We start from the raw sequence: 14,139 nt of genomic DNA, 5'->3' as shown, positions 1-14,139 counted from the left end.
GAAGCTGTTTTTACAAAAACATGTAAATAGATGAATTGACAATTACCTCTCATTTCCTGAGGCAAGCCTGGTAGACATTGAAATCAGAGAGTAAAAAGTGTGAAATAAATACTCACAATTGAACATAGCATGGTGTGACTTTATCATGGTAATGTGATGTCTGGCAGCAAAGTGGTGTCCCATTTGTATTTACACCATTTCAAGCCTTTAGAGCCGTTTCCACTCAACCATTTGACATGTGGCGTCAGGGTTCAGGGTTTATGGCTTTAGGGGGGACATTGGGATTGGGTCTATGACTATTTGGTTAAAACCACACAATTTCCTATTTATTTGTTCTGCTCATATGTCACCACCAGATGGAGGCGAATAACCATAATACCAGTATGTTTACTTCATGTGGAGGCTTCATCCCCATTGCCTATTTTAATACACCCATTATATCATGTTTTTTTGTTGTTGTTGTGTATCATCACGCATATTTGTCAATAACTACTAAACGTCATTCTTCACCATTTAACAAAACTAATCAACCCTCATTTTTGAGCAGCCATATATTATTTGTTCTCGGTTTTCACATATTCACGGAGCCAGAAGCTTGATCTTTCCGAGGATCTCTGAAGGCAGCAGCAGTCAATCACACCTGGAGTTAATCAGCGGATTGTGCGGCTGTGAGGAGGAGCAGCTCTTAGTTATTCGTCCTCGGTTACTACTCTGACTCTTGGTATCAAACATGAAGCTGTCAGCACTGTTGGCCGTGTTTTTACTCCTCGGGACCGTCCGGAGGAGCTCCGGGATGTCTCACCCTAAACCAGCCTGCCGGTACCCGCCGTCTCAGTGGTGTCGCTCCCTGGAGATAGCCATAGCGTGCAATGTGAGTAGAACAAACGCACTGCATGGAGTATATGGACACGAGTCCATTTAGAAAATGCGTAAATATGCACATTAATAGTAAACACAATCAATTAATTTTTCGATAATGTGTAAAAATAAGTGCTTGATATAATGTTTCTCTCAGTGGGATGTTCTTTACTCATTATTGCTTAAAACACTGTTAAAATGTTTTGAAATGTGAAGTTTTATACAGCTGTATTCTCTTGCAAAATAGGAAAAAAAACAGCCAAATACTTAAAGATATTTTATTATTATTCAATTTTCTTCTTTTCTTTTTATCTTTTGATCGAATTCCAGGCCTTTTGAGTTTTATTCGAGTGAGAATTTGCATTATGAAAATATCAATATTTAATACAGTTATATATTATATATATAATATATATATATATATATATAAAAGGAAAAGCGTAAATTCTCTGAGAACTGTGATTAATTTAACGCAGATAAATGAGAACCTTGTTATTGATATTGTCGGTGAGTGTCTTCGTCCCAAACAGGAAAACATCCTTGTCTGTGTTTTAATGAGAGTCATGCTTCAGAAATTGAAGACCAGAGGTTCTTCATGTGACCGGCAGCTCTGGCTCAAATCAAACAAACTCTTAATCAGTTGAGTGCAAAAAACACAACAGTTTATTTTACTTTGAAAGTGAAGCTGCAGACTCAGTGTATACAAATGACAAAAATAAAATGCCCATTGGCACTGATGTCTAAAAAATGCTTGTTTGACACCACAAAGTTCAGTTTACAATAAAACAAGTCAGGAGTAAGTAGTAGCTGGAGTTTTAGCTGTTTTAGTGAATCTAAACAGTCTAAATGTTTTTGTAATGTAATCTGGTACAATTTTACTTTAGAATCAGAGGATGGATAAAAATTGTGCACTCCTTTTCATGTTATACTAAAAAATAGTTATTGTGTATTTAATTAGTTGTATCAGGATCTCACTTGATTATATTGTAGAAACAGATTTTATTTCACTTTTTCCTTTTTTGAATCTTTTTTTGAATTCCCTGAAAAACAATTAAAACAAATTTAATTCGACACGTCAGAAACTAAATTAACTGTCTGTTTTATTTATTTATTTATTTTATTTTCCTCGTGTAGGTTCAGAAACAGTGTATGGAAGTGAATGCTACCAGACCGAACCAGACGGTTCCTCCGGTATCTGTCATTCTGTACTATGAGAGTTTGTGTCCGGCCTGCAGAGTCTTCCTCACACAACAGCTCTTCCCCACCTGGACGATGCTGCAGGACATCATGACCATCACTTTGGTCCCGTATGGGAACGCTAAGGTACACTGATCCACGTCCTCTGCTGAAAAATAAATTAATATCATCACATGTCTACTTAAATTTGACACCTTTCTTGTAGGAAATCCCATCAGCAAATTCTCCCTTCACCTGTCAGCATGGAGAGCCTGAATGCCGAGGAAACATGATTGAGGTTTGAATCATTCCTCACCTATGCTGAAGCTCTGTCACATTTAAATGAATACACAACATGATGACGTTGGATTTATTGATCCGTTCCTCAGGCCTGTATCATCCATTTAACGGGACACTCAGCATTTCAGATCATCGACTGCATGGAGTCGGCTGCAAATGTTCTCAACGCTGCCCAGCCTGTGAGTACCTAAAGAATAAACTCAAGCCTTTCTATTATTTGCAAAAGAGAAAAGTTTTAAAGAACATCCCATGCTATTCAAATCTAAACCAAACTATTTGTAAGGTAAACAAAGGGAAACGTACCTGAAATCCCATCTACAGCTTTTCAAAACTGAAAGTACAACTTGACAGTAATTATTGTAATGGTGTTTTGTTTAATCAGAGATCAGCTGATCTGAATCCACTGAAAGCTTTGCAACAACTTTTTGATATGACTCCAATCACCTGGTCAGATTCTCATTACTTTAAAGAAATTTGATATGAAAATTAGAAAATAAAATCCTAATGAAATTACGTTTCTTCAGGACCCGAGTGTAAAAACTCTCAAAACATCAGACAAAAGGCATGAAAATCATCAGGACGGACATGTCCGTCTACAGTATAGGTGACAGTGATGAGGTCTGCAGTGAGGAAACACTTATTATTTAATCTAATGGCTGCGTACTGTTGCTGATGCTCTGTCTCAGTGTCTCCAGCTGTTTGCTCCCTCCGTCTCCTGGTCGAGTGTGGACTCCTGTTTGAAGGGAGGTCTGGGACACCGGCTGATGCACGCCAACGCTGTCATGACCCGAGCGCTGAAGCCCGCACACACGCACGTCCCCTGGGTCACCTTCAACGGGGTAAAACACTCTGTACTCTCTGATTGATGGATGTACTGAAGTGTTACAAAGATGTAAAGTTAAAAAAAAGTTCTCACTTCTGCTTTTCTTGACTAAAGGGGCATAATAACACTTGTGAACTAATTTATAATGTTGAAAACATTGTAGTGACAACCTGAATATGAAGTCTGAGCTGCACAGGATATAATGTTTCAGTCTTACACTGGGTTTGCATGTTGTTCAAATTTTACTGAATGCATCTGAGTAGATTCTTTATTTTAATAGGAATCATAGTTTATTTTTTTAGCACATATTGTCCAAAAGATTGCATATCACTGTAAACCGCAGAACGAAGTTTTGAGTGTATGAATATTGAACCCAATTCTAATCTCATTTCAGTGAGTTGGAGATGAAAAAGTGCAGGTTGAATAAGAAGGAACTCTGGTCCAATAATCTAGTCAAATGATTATCTAATGGAATTCTTATATTCATCATGGAAATGTAGTTTAGGATTAAACTGTACACTGCTTGTTTCTGTCGGTATTCAAGAGCTTCTGATGAAGCTTCGAACAGTTCACATGTAAAGAGGACTAAACGTTGTATCTGATTGAAGGATCATAAACTGTTTGTGTGTTTCAGGAATACACAGAGGAGAATGAGGACAAGGCCATGTCGTCTCTCTTCCACTTGGTTTGCCAACTCTACAAGGTGAGGACTGTTTTTCCTCGTTACTCTGACTCCTATTAATTTATTTACTTATTTGAGATATTGGTGCTGGTAGAAATACATGTGATTTACTTTGGGAAATCTTCTCCAAAGGTTGAAGTTATAACTTAAGCCTGAGAGTGAGAGGAATTGATTACCTTGAAATTAAGATAATAAACTGAGCCTATATATTTGTTTATTACTGCTCAACATGACAACATGTTTAATCACTAAATTGCTAATTTTGTCAGTATATTTGACAGTTATTATTAACCTGTTAAAGTCAGTTTTGTGCATTGTAACTGGACTGAAACGGTGTGTTGTGTCTTCAGGGGGTGAAGCCTCCAGTCTGTACTGGAGCTCCGGTCAGACTGAACAGAAGCTTCTGCTGAACACAACGAAAAACACTTTAACATGTGTGAAAATGGCAAATCAACATATATAAAGTACCAAATAACACCATCAAAATCATATCAATATGTTTAGTTCTTTGTTTGTAGTTGATAACAATGTGGGTGTGAGATCATAGTTTTATGTTTTATTTTTAGTGTACCGCTTGGTATCAGATTTGAAAGTTGAATATTTCTGTCTTGTTTTAAACATACTGTAGTTTTTGACTGACATTATTTCCATTTGAAGAACTTAATAAAAACAACCAGTCTGAATACATTTCCATATTATTTATTGGCATTTTCCACTTAAAACACCCTGAACTCCCCAGAGTCTTTTGGCTTAGAATGAGAAACAAAAATATAGTTATTTTTCTTTGACAAAAACATTGGAGTGGCATATGTATACTTTTAAAGTATACTTGATTTTTAGGCTCCAGAACATAAAATCAAATGTCCTATGTTACAGTACTTTGTCTCGACAGACATGTTTGAAGAATAAATATCTTTATAGAAGTTTGCACGACACGGGCTGAGAAAACATGGACAGCATAAACATGGCGGCAGTATCAGTGCGACACACTAACAGAGAGAGAGAGAGAGAGAGAGCAGGGTCTCTCCTGCTCCTCCATACATTTAACGCTTTGTGGCAACGATGTCTTCCTGTAAAGAGCTACACTGCTGTGCTTTAACATGCCGATGGAACTCCTTTGATTCCTGAGCTACAAACTACATTCAGCTGACTGAAATCCATTGTTAAACGTTTCAAATCCACATGATGAAAATGCCATGACGACGGTTCGTCCCAAAGATTTGACACGTTTTCTTTCCCCAAAATGGAAGAATTTTATATTAAAAGTATGGCTGTAAAAATGTCAAACTTTTTTAGTAATAATGTATAATACTTCCTGAAAACAAATATTTTGAATCAGAAGTTTTAAAAGATTTTTTAAAAAGCCCAACTAGCCCAACTTCTAAAAGTCCAACTAGGGACGTGTTAAATATTAGCAATAGCTAAAAACTCTGTGCAGCACATCAGATTCATGTACTAAAAAAATACTTTTCAGAAAGACGGCAATAGTTTAAATCCAAGCTAGGATGCTATCTTCATGACTACACAAAACAATATGACTATGCATTTCATGTAAACAGACAAAAACATGTTTACTGCCAGGGCCATAAGGGTCAGAAAATATAAAGGCGTCATCTGTTTCTTTATGTCAATCTGCCCACTAGATTTTGTGTTCAAGTATAAACTTTGGCCAATTGTGACTATCCAGAAGATTTGATCCACATTACTTTCTTCTGATGCGGTTGTCATGGCATTTTCATCATGGGATTTTGACACTGGATACTAAATGAAGTGAGTAATCGGGAAAACACAGAAACTAGACATATATTTCTTACATTTACATTTAAAACGTTTTTTTAAAGGCTAGAAATGAGCAGTTTTTTTAGGATCAAACGATGCCGTGAGGCTCGGCATGTTAAAAACAGCATAATGGTCCTCCTAAACTAGGCTCCAACCACTTCTATCACATGTAAGGCTGACCAGTAAAGCTTACTAGCTGAGTTAATAAAATACTGATAGACTAGTGTCTTCTACGACTAACCAGGAAGTACGCCATGTCTTTGTGTAGTGCTTGTTTACTTCCTGGTCCTTCTATCTCAGCGACGGCGACAAACACGGCTCTAGACTGAACGTGGAATCCTGAAGCTACACACATTCTCAAGTATCAGCTATCTGATTAGGAAAGGGCTGAGCAGACTGACCATGAGCTGCACAAGAACTAACAAACGGTCTGCTTTAAATACTGGAAACACATATCATTCGTAAAAGCTAACACTATAAAGTCATTGACTTTGATACAATCATCAGGTTAAAATCTCTAGTGTAAAAATGTACAGCATCGTAGGCTGGCAGGTGTTTGTGTGTTTTCAACACTTATGGCACACAGTAATCCCAGTCGAGCGCTATCTATCAGATAAGACTGAAACCTGATGGAACACAATCTGTTTAGTTTGATCCTATTCAGACACTTCTGATCTCTACAACAGATCATACCGGCAGGGCAGGAAAGAAACACCATGGTGACTTATTTGGAACTATAAGATCATTTTAAAACAACAAACAGGTCTTTCATTTGTGGCTGAAGTTTAAATGTTTGTGTAATATGTTAATTGAAGCTGTTCTCCTAGTCGTAGCAAAGGAACAAACAGGCTCGGATTCATTTCAGATTTGAGCAAGGAGGAGCTTCTCCAGTCGACGTGAGGATATAATGACACGTCATAATTAAAGGATAAATGTGGTGATATTCCATATTTTTCTTACTGTCAACAAAGCCCATGAAAAGACATGAAAACCCACAATGAACTCATCAAACTAACAAGTATTTCTGAGAAGTAGCTAATTCCTCTGTGCCATAGACCTCCATTGTACTATAAATATTAAAAACACAACAGTGAGCCACAATGTTGAGACATATTCCTTCAATTAGAACTTGTCCACTGTAGTTTGATTTGGATCAATCCCACATATACTGTCCTGCTGCTGTAAATACATAACTAAGCAAATGTGTATTAATCCACAGCTGAAGTAGTCGTTAACTCCTGTCGAGAGGCACGTTTGATAAAAACTACAATTCCCTTTTTAAAATGAAAATAAATAATACTTAACATATTTAGTTTTAAAAGATTTACGTCCTGCGTGGAAACAAATGGTCTTGGGTCTGAGAGCCAGAGAAGGGAAGTCGAAAGGTATTGAGCGATGAACTAAAAGCTTTTCATGGAATTTGTTTTCAACAAAAAAAAAAAACATAAAATAACAACAGAAATATCCTTAAAAGTTTTTCCCAAAATAACACAATGAAATCCCATCACAGCAGCTCAAAGCTTCAGTGCTGCTGTCAGGCATTGATAATACATTGTTGTTAATAGAGTGTTCTCACATGTTTTGCCCAAATCATATTAATGTAGAGGGTTCAGTAAAATCTAGAGAGGCTCATATCCTGGCTGGACGGTGCACTTTCTATCAGGAGGAACTGGCATCATCTCAGAGAACGTTGCAGTTAAATATCACCAGTGAGTTTCCTGCTCTGCCTTCTGGTACCTCGAGTCGGACCTCCTGTACTGTGTCTGTGTGATCAGTAGGCCTACAGAGGACGAAGCCCTTTGTGTGACTGAATAGAAGAGCTGAAGGGCAGAGATGGTAAAGTGCTACTGCGGACCAGAGGCACTCTGATTAAAAAATGCTTTTCAAGCACATAAACACAGACAAGACCAGCAAACATACAACATAGAACTGTTCAAAACCCTAAAACAGTGACACCATTTGAAACCATCTCAGGTTAAAAAAAAAAAAAAAAAAAAAAAGCCTAAACTAATTATACAGGTGGTGTCTTTTGTGTTTTCAACATGTGAGACTGGGGCCCAGTCTGCTTCAGTGTTTAATCGCTGTGGTGCTACAAGCTGGTTTAAATACATAATGTTTGATTGCTTCAGATGCCAAATGTTCTATTAAAGGGCTTAATTAAATGTAAAAAGACACACAGGTTAAACAAAGTCTCAGTTGTCTCTGGTTTGGAGGTAAATCAAACAGGAAAGACAGTTTCAAGGGTCAAGGTGAGGGTTACCCACTATATCCGTGCTACATTAGATTTATGTTTCTCTTCATACCCTGAGGTTTAGGTCCATCAATTTTCTCTCAACTACATCATGTATTTGGTAAAATGATTCATCTCTCACATCATTCTCAAACAAAATAATTCATACTCACTTATTTCATCCGGACTCAGTAATTTGAAGTCCTAAATCAAAACTATGGTGCAAAATAATTTCAAGACCCTGTCAGACCACAGCGATCCTCATTCTCATGTCTGAATGTCATAAACAGTTATTTTGGAGGAAGACATTTCCTTTACCTTTTGTTCTTGCTAGAGAATCTCGCCTTGGCTCCGCTCTTCTTCCCAGTTAAATTGCAGCAGTCTTTGTCAGAGACGATCTAAACTCAAGCTACAACGAAAGCAGGACGGGACACAAAGGTCAATCAGGCACCCAGAGAGAGGCTGAAAGGATTCTTCTTGTTAGAATATAAAATAGAGCAGAGGGGAAACGTCCCTCTGTTCTCCAGAGCCGGTGTCTCCAGTGTAAAGGGACTGTAGTGATTTTACAGACTTTGTTAATTAAGGCCTGCCCTGCCTCCTTGTCTCCATAATCCTTACTCGTGTCCGTCAGGCGGGGCAGGTTGTGCTGGTTGTTACGTGCCCATACGTAGGCACGCCACCCCGTCGCCCTCCTGGCTCAGTTCTCTGTCCATGACGGCGCCTTCCCGACCCGTGGAGGCCAGCGTCCTGTGGGGGCTCCGCACCGACATGGCAGCCAGATTCAGGTTCCGTGACGGGTGAGGCGAAGGGGGGCGGTACCTGCTGCTGCTGCTGCTGCTGCGGGGGTCTGGGGACAAAGACGGGGAGGAGGAGTCCCGGTGCTGCTCCCCACCCGACTGGGACTCCCCCTCTAAGGGGCTCTCCAGGTCAGACTCAATCTCCTCATCATCCTCCTCTTCTTCCTCCAGCGTGAGTTCAAACTGGAACTTGTCCCCTCCTCCTCCTCCTGAAGGGACAGCCCCTCCTGCTCCCACAGCTCCTCCTCCTGGCATCACCTCCAGATGGTGCTCCTCTGGGCTGGAGGGCGACGGGCTGCGGGGGATCATGCTCTGATACCACTCCCTGTTGTCCTCCAGAGTGTCCAGGATGTCCTGGGCGTCAGGGTGCACCAAGTCTGCCCATGTCTCCCAAAGAGGGTGGACAACGTAGTCGATAAAGCCCACCTAGTCATAGAAATTATATTAATAATTCCAACAATAAAAAAACAACACATATATGAAAAAAGTAAAATATGTAAAACAAATTAAAATGGCAAACCGCTTCATAAAAGCTTTTCTTGTGAAGACGAAGGCTGAAAGGATGCAGTTAAAGGTTTCCAGAAGACATTTTGGATGAATATGAATAGACAGAGGGAAACATATCTAGATATTATTGTATTACTTGAATCTAGTTGGCCTTGGGTGTGTGGCCTCAATACAACAATTTCTGTAGTGACAGGTTAAAGGTTGCATTTGCAACTATATAAATATGGGAGGCCAATTCTAAGCTAACGCAAAAACAACAATTCTTAGTTTCAGGTGATAATACATTAATAAACATATTTATAAATATTATATTCCATTTCTGCCCTTAAATTCCCCTAAAGCCAACAAACTTCCTACTATCATTCCAATTAATAAATTCAGCATAAGGATTATGTGTGCTTACTTCTAGCCGTTCAACGTGTAAACGATTGGTAGGACATTAGCAAAGGAGGAGCATATGTGGTGTTGACACTTGAGAAATTCATTAAAAACTAACATGGTCATAGAAATGTTTACTTTTTATCATTAGATTACTAGAAAATGTTGCCTTTTTTGCCTCTATGTCTCTGTTGTTAACGTGCATGTTGTAAAATCATCTCAACTCTATGAAGTTTATAACAATTCCACTATAATCCTACATCACTGTGTGTCAGCGGGCGTTACCTGGTTCTTCTCTATGGAGGCGTTGTGTTTGTCACACATGGGACTGATCTCCATGCCTTTGTCCCGCTCTCGATCTCCCTGGGTGAAGAACTCCACCATGATGCGGTCCGTCCACTTGCGGTAAAGCTCCAGCGGTTTGGTTGGGTTGCTCAGGTCGGCACAGTGGACCATGTTCTGCAGAACCTGGAGAACAGACGCTCATTCACACTCTGCTGATAATGTGCCCCGTTTTCAAAACCTCACCAACAAATGCTCAGAAAAAAAGCAGCAGTGATAACTTGAGAGATATAACTAGTATTTATTTTAATTTCATAAGTAGATATTTTAACCCTGTCCTGATTCTGACAACACCTCAACATATCCAGTATAGAGTAGTGAGCTCTATTCAGATGTAATGACCACTATGTGTCCAGCAGGCAGCAGCACTTTCACATTTACTCCCAGGTTGAACCAACAAACAGCAGAACAATTTGTTTGTTTTGTGTGTGAAGGATGGTGTGAAAATGTGCGGCTGCTAATATCTGAGATATACTGCTTATTATGTACAGCTCGTCTTAGCAAAAATTAATTCAAAGTTTCTGACTATGGCCACAGATTAATGATCCATTTCTAAATCCTGACTCAATTCCCTGATGCTGATAAAATACGTCTCTTATTGAGACTGAAATGTAAAAGCATAAAGTCTAGATATAAAGTCTCTGCTGTTCAAAATACTGTTTATGAGGGATTGTATGTGAAATATGTCATAATGATGATCAGTTTCTTGCATTGTGATGTTTACTAGTTAGCATGAGGTAAAAATGTGTAATTACTGTGTCACTTTATAAAGCGATATATTAATATTTTGTCTGCATGGCATCTCTAAAGTATCAGGTACTTATGAGTACTACAGTATATATATTTAAATATCCAGTGTCAGAGGGCGTTCTCACCTGGATGCGGTCGGAGTAGTTGTCTAGCAGCAGGACTCCGAGACTCGTCACCTTCTTGGTCTCCACCATTGTCTTCATGTCCGCCAGGAAATTCATGTGCTTGGACATATCTGTGGCGAGCACCTTATGAAGAAGTTCAACACATCGTCAGTCACTCACGTCGTAATGTGGCATTCTTGTTTCCTATATTTCTAAAGACAACTGGTTCTGTGAGTGTTTAAAAGTTATTAGTGAATGATGTAGGCCATGTGTATATGAAATTATATTATATTATTATTTAAAACTGTTTTTGTGTGTTGCCTCTTTCTCAAAACTTTGCCTTGCCACATTTGTTTGTTCCATACAGCTGAAGATGAAAAAAGCAAGCTGTAACTTACATCAACTACATTATTATATTTTGCCAGCAGCCTTTTCAAAGTAGCCTGTGACCAGATAAATAAAGCTGCTGTATCGGCAGAATTTTACTGTACACAAAGTTTACTGAACCATGAACAATGATGAAATGAAAAGCCTCACTGTGAAGCAGCCGTTCACGTACAGCACGGCTGAAACGGATATCAGAGAGTCATGTTAAAAACAGCAGCAGTCTCACCATGTCAATCACCATCTTTCGGAGAGAGTCTTTCTGTTTCTTGCTGAGGTTTTGGAAGATGTCACAGTTGTCTTCTTGCAGCAGTTTGAAGCCCACAGCGAGGTGGTGATTCTCCAGCACCGAGGCGTCGTTGTACATCAGTGCCAGCTCTGAACCTGTGGTGGGTTGGAAGTTGGATTTAAATTGTTAAAATAGTCTAACAGGACACCTCGAACATAATTACAGTTTATCTGAATCAGTGCTAATGGGAGCCCTGTCTAAATAAGATCCTGTGCCATGCTGGAAATATAACCCAGACCCGGTTCAGGTGCAGGTTAAGTTAAAAGAGTCAAGATATCACCTGATTACTGAGGCACACAGCAAACCAAACTGTGTCTCCTCAGGTGTATGAAATGTTTTTTGTTCTGAAGCATGTTGTGGTAATTGTGTGCAGAGACAAAGAGAAACCTACTGGTGTTTATCAGGAACTGGTTGGTGACTCCTGGGTGGTCGACATCATGGATGGCACTGGCAAACAGAACAGCCATGATCTCCAGGTCTGTGAACACCGCCTGGGATGAAGAAGAGAAAAGACATTAATTCAAAACAATAGACTGATATTATATCGTAACCACGAACTACAGCAACACCACTTTCCTTAGCTCACCTCTAAAGCCGGGGTGGACAGGAGGACGTGGATGGACTGCACCACATCAGCTGCATGAATGTTGTTGTGATAAGCTACGTCTCCATGGTAGTGGTCCTCCAAGGTCATCATTAAGGTGATAAAGGTGTCACTTGGGATCTTAAAGGTTTTCAGAAGGTCTCGCTCCTGGAAGGGTGAGGAGGAAGAGGAGAGAATGATTCAAATGGCTGGGGACATTGCCTAAAGTTTGCCTGCAGCCATCACATTCTTTCATAATCCAATTTGGTGGGTCACAGCGTAAAACACTGCATTTATACCTATGTATGTCTATATCATGTGAAAAGACTGAATTTATATCTTTTTAACTTTTATAATGTATCTAATTCTCAGACTTGGGAATTCTCCTACCTGGAAGATGGAGTACATGATCACCGTCAGAGGGCGGTTTCCTGAAAATTCTGCTATCTTGAATATATCCAGACCCCAACGATCAATGTCCTCGACCTCCTGGAGAAGGAAAACAGGTCATCTGTAAGACACATCGTGTATCTGTGTGTGTGTAATGTGTGTGTGTGTGTGTGTGAGCTGAGTGTCCACCTTGGCCAGCATGCTCTCGTGTGGTGTGCTGACTCCAAAGCGGGGGATGCAGGCGGGTGCTAAGCTCGGACTCTGTGTGGCCTTTTTCACACCAATGATCTGTGACATTGGCCTCTTCTTCTTCTCCTTCTCCTTAGAAGTTGGAGAGTGGATCTCCACGTCATGTTGTTTCTCTGCAACGTGTAGAAAAACACAGACGCATAGTGTTGAATAGATATGTCTGTCTTCCAAGTCATTTCAAATACTCAGACTGGTGATTGATCCTATTTTGCCACACTGTCACATTTTCAATGGGAAAGTATCAGATTTCAAACTGGTATCCTATCCACACAATTGCATTTAAATGAATACAGTGATTGTAAAGTTTTTATAGCACTGTTGATGTTCTTTAACAATATATGACCACTTCTTGAATTTAACAAAATGTAAATCTGTGTAGGAGGTGTCCAGGTTTTCATGCACGCTTGTTTAGAAATATGATATGACTCTGCCTTTATGCACCTCAGCTGGTAGCAACCAATGATTATACCATGAGTTATAATCCATACTGTAAACCTACCAGTAGTAACATAAATCATGAGATGTGTTTACTAGTTATTAGTCCTATTCAAATTGTCTCTCTTTTCCTCTCCTCCCAGTAGAGACTGACACAATGTCTCATCTAACCAGCTTCAGTTTACAAAGATTTTAAAGGTAAAGCTCCTATATAACTCGCTCTGAAGGGGATCTATCTTGACCCATAAGTGGATGTCATCTGCTGTAATAATTGTTATTATTCAACTTGTCTAATCCTTCAATTTCCAGTACAATTAGTGCTGCTACCAACTATGGCTGCTACCATTATTACAGTAGCTATACTACTACTACGATTCTGCTACTATCAACTACTTATATGTTTATCATTACTGCTGATATGACTACTAGTTTTATACAGTCAGCGTTTAATCATTCATCCCTAAAGGATCCCGAAAGCTATCACTGAAAATAGTATAACTAGTGACTGCACCAGCTAATACAAATTCTACTACTAGTACTGCACCTACTGTCACTATAACCGATACTAATATGTTACAGCCTGTACAAATGTGTGCATTACTGTACATATGTCACAAAAAGTCTGTGATAACATGAAACCTGTCTTCTACAAAGCACCAACACAATAAGTAGGCCAGTGAGAATGAAATCGCAAGCAATGAGACACTAGACACCAACTGATCACAGCTGAACTGAAACTAGTCTATTTGTGCATCTTTTCAGCTGCGGTAAGACGGTCAAAGTTAAAGGAGATCTGTCCAAAAGTGAAGATGGCGTCACATACAGATCTTCCCCTAAATATAAAAATGTAAATGAATGAGTCACTTTCATTATATCAACACAACAATATGCCTTCATTGGATAAGCACGCAATTGCGTGTCTTTTCGGCATAAGCTGTGAATAACTATACTTTGCATCACTCAAAATCAATAAATTATAAATTGAAGGTAACATGAAGTATGAAAAATGTAATTGCAACTTAAAAAACTTTAAGAAATATGTTATTTGTGTATACGGTATATACTGTATATAGACCATGGTTA

The 14,139-nt window shown here is 39.2% G+C and overlaps 2 protein-coding genes across 2 annotated transcripts in view; one reads left to right on the top strand and one right to left on the bottom strand.

Annotated features, from left to right (window-relative positions):
* The first annotated feature begins 591 nt into the window (after window positions 1–591).
* On the top strand, window positions 592–4,404 carry ifi30b (IFI30 lysosomal thiol reductase b). The gene is made up of 7 exons (XM_054602364.1): window positions 592–871; window positions 1,993–2,181; window positions 2,261–2,332; window positions 2,424–2,513; window positions 3,021–3,173; window positions 3,792–3,860; window positions 4,190–4,404. Exons 1-7 carry the CDS (start codon window positions 731–733, stop codon window positions 4,247–4,249), a joined length of 774 nt encoding a protein of 257 aa, XP_054458339.1. The 5' UTR covers window positions 592–730; the 3' UTR covers window positions 4,250–4,404.
* Window positions 4,405–7,636: 3,232 nt separating this feature from the next.
* LOC129094705 (cAMP-specific 3',5'-cyclic phosphodiesterase 4D-like) overlaps window positions 7,637–14,139 on the bottom strand; it is a 71,952-nt gene continuing 65,449 nt past the window's right edge. Inside the window, exons 9-16 of the mRNA XM_054602965.1 lie at window positions 12,562–12,734; window positions 12,373–12,471; window positions 11,986–12,150; window positions 11,791–11,890; window positions 11,340–11,494; window positions 10,748–10,870; window positions 9,816–9,998; window positions 7,637–9,071 (exon numbers count right to left, since the gene is read on the bottom strand). Of these exons, the coding sequence (XP_054458940.1) occupies window positions 8,502–9,071; window positions 9,816–9,998; window positions 10,748–10,870; window positions 11,340–11,494; window positions 11,791–11,890; window positions 11,986–12,150; window positions 12,373–12,471; window positions 12,562–12,734 (1,568 nt within the window). The 3' untranslated portion in view covers window positions 7,637–8,501. The remainder of the gene's footprint in view (window positions 9,072–9,815; window positions 9,999–10,747; window positions 10,871–11,339; window positions 11,495–11,790; window positions 11,891–11,985; window positions 12,151–12,372; window positions 12,472–12,561; window positions 12,735–14,139) is intronic.

The sequence above is a fragment of the Anoplopoma fimbria genome, chromosome 8, assembly GCF_027596085.1.
Source record: "Anoplopoma fimbria isolate UVic2021 breed Golden Eagle Sablefish chromosome 8, Afim_UVic_2022, whole genome shotgun sequence".
Lineage (NCBI taxonomy): Eukaryota > Metazoa > Chordata > Actinopteri > Perciformes > Anoplopomatidae > Anoplopoma > Anoplopoma fimbria.
This window is presented reverse-complemented; position numbering and strand designations above follow the sequence as displayed.

What these genes read in the sequence shown, in the direction of transcription:
- ifi30b (XM_054602364.1), top strand. Translation starts at nt 731, where the DNA reads ATGAAGCTGTCAGCACTGTTGGCCGTGTTTTTACTCCTCGGGACCGTC. An exon ending in TTCTCAACGCTGCCCAGCCT is followed by an intron (nt 2,514 to 3,020) that starts GTGAGTACCTAA and finishes GCTCTGTCTCAG; the next exon opens with TGTCTCCAGCTGTTTGCTCC. An exon ending in TGGTTTGCCAACTCTACAAG is followed by an intron (nt 3,861 to 4,189) that starts GTGAGGACTGTT and finishes TTGTGTCTTCAG; the next exon opens with GGGGTGAAGCCTCCAGTCTG.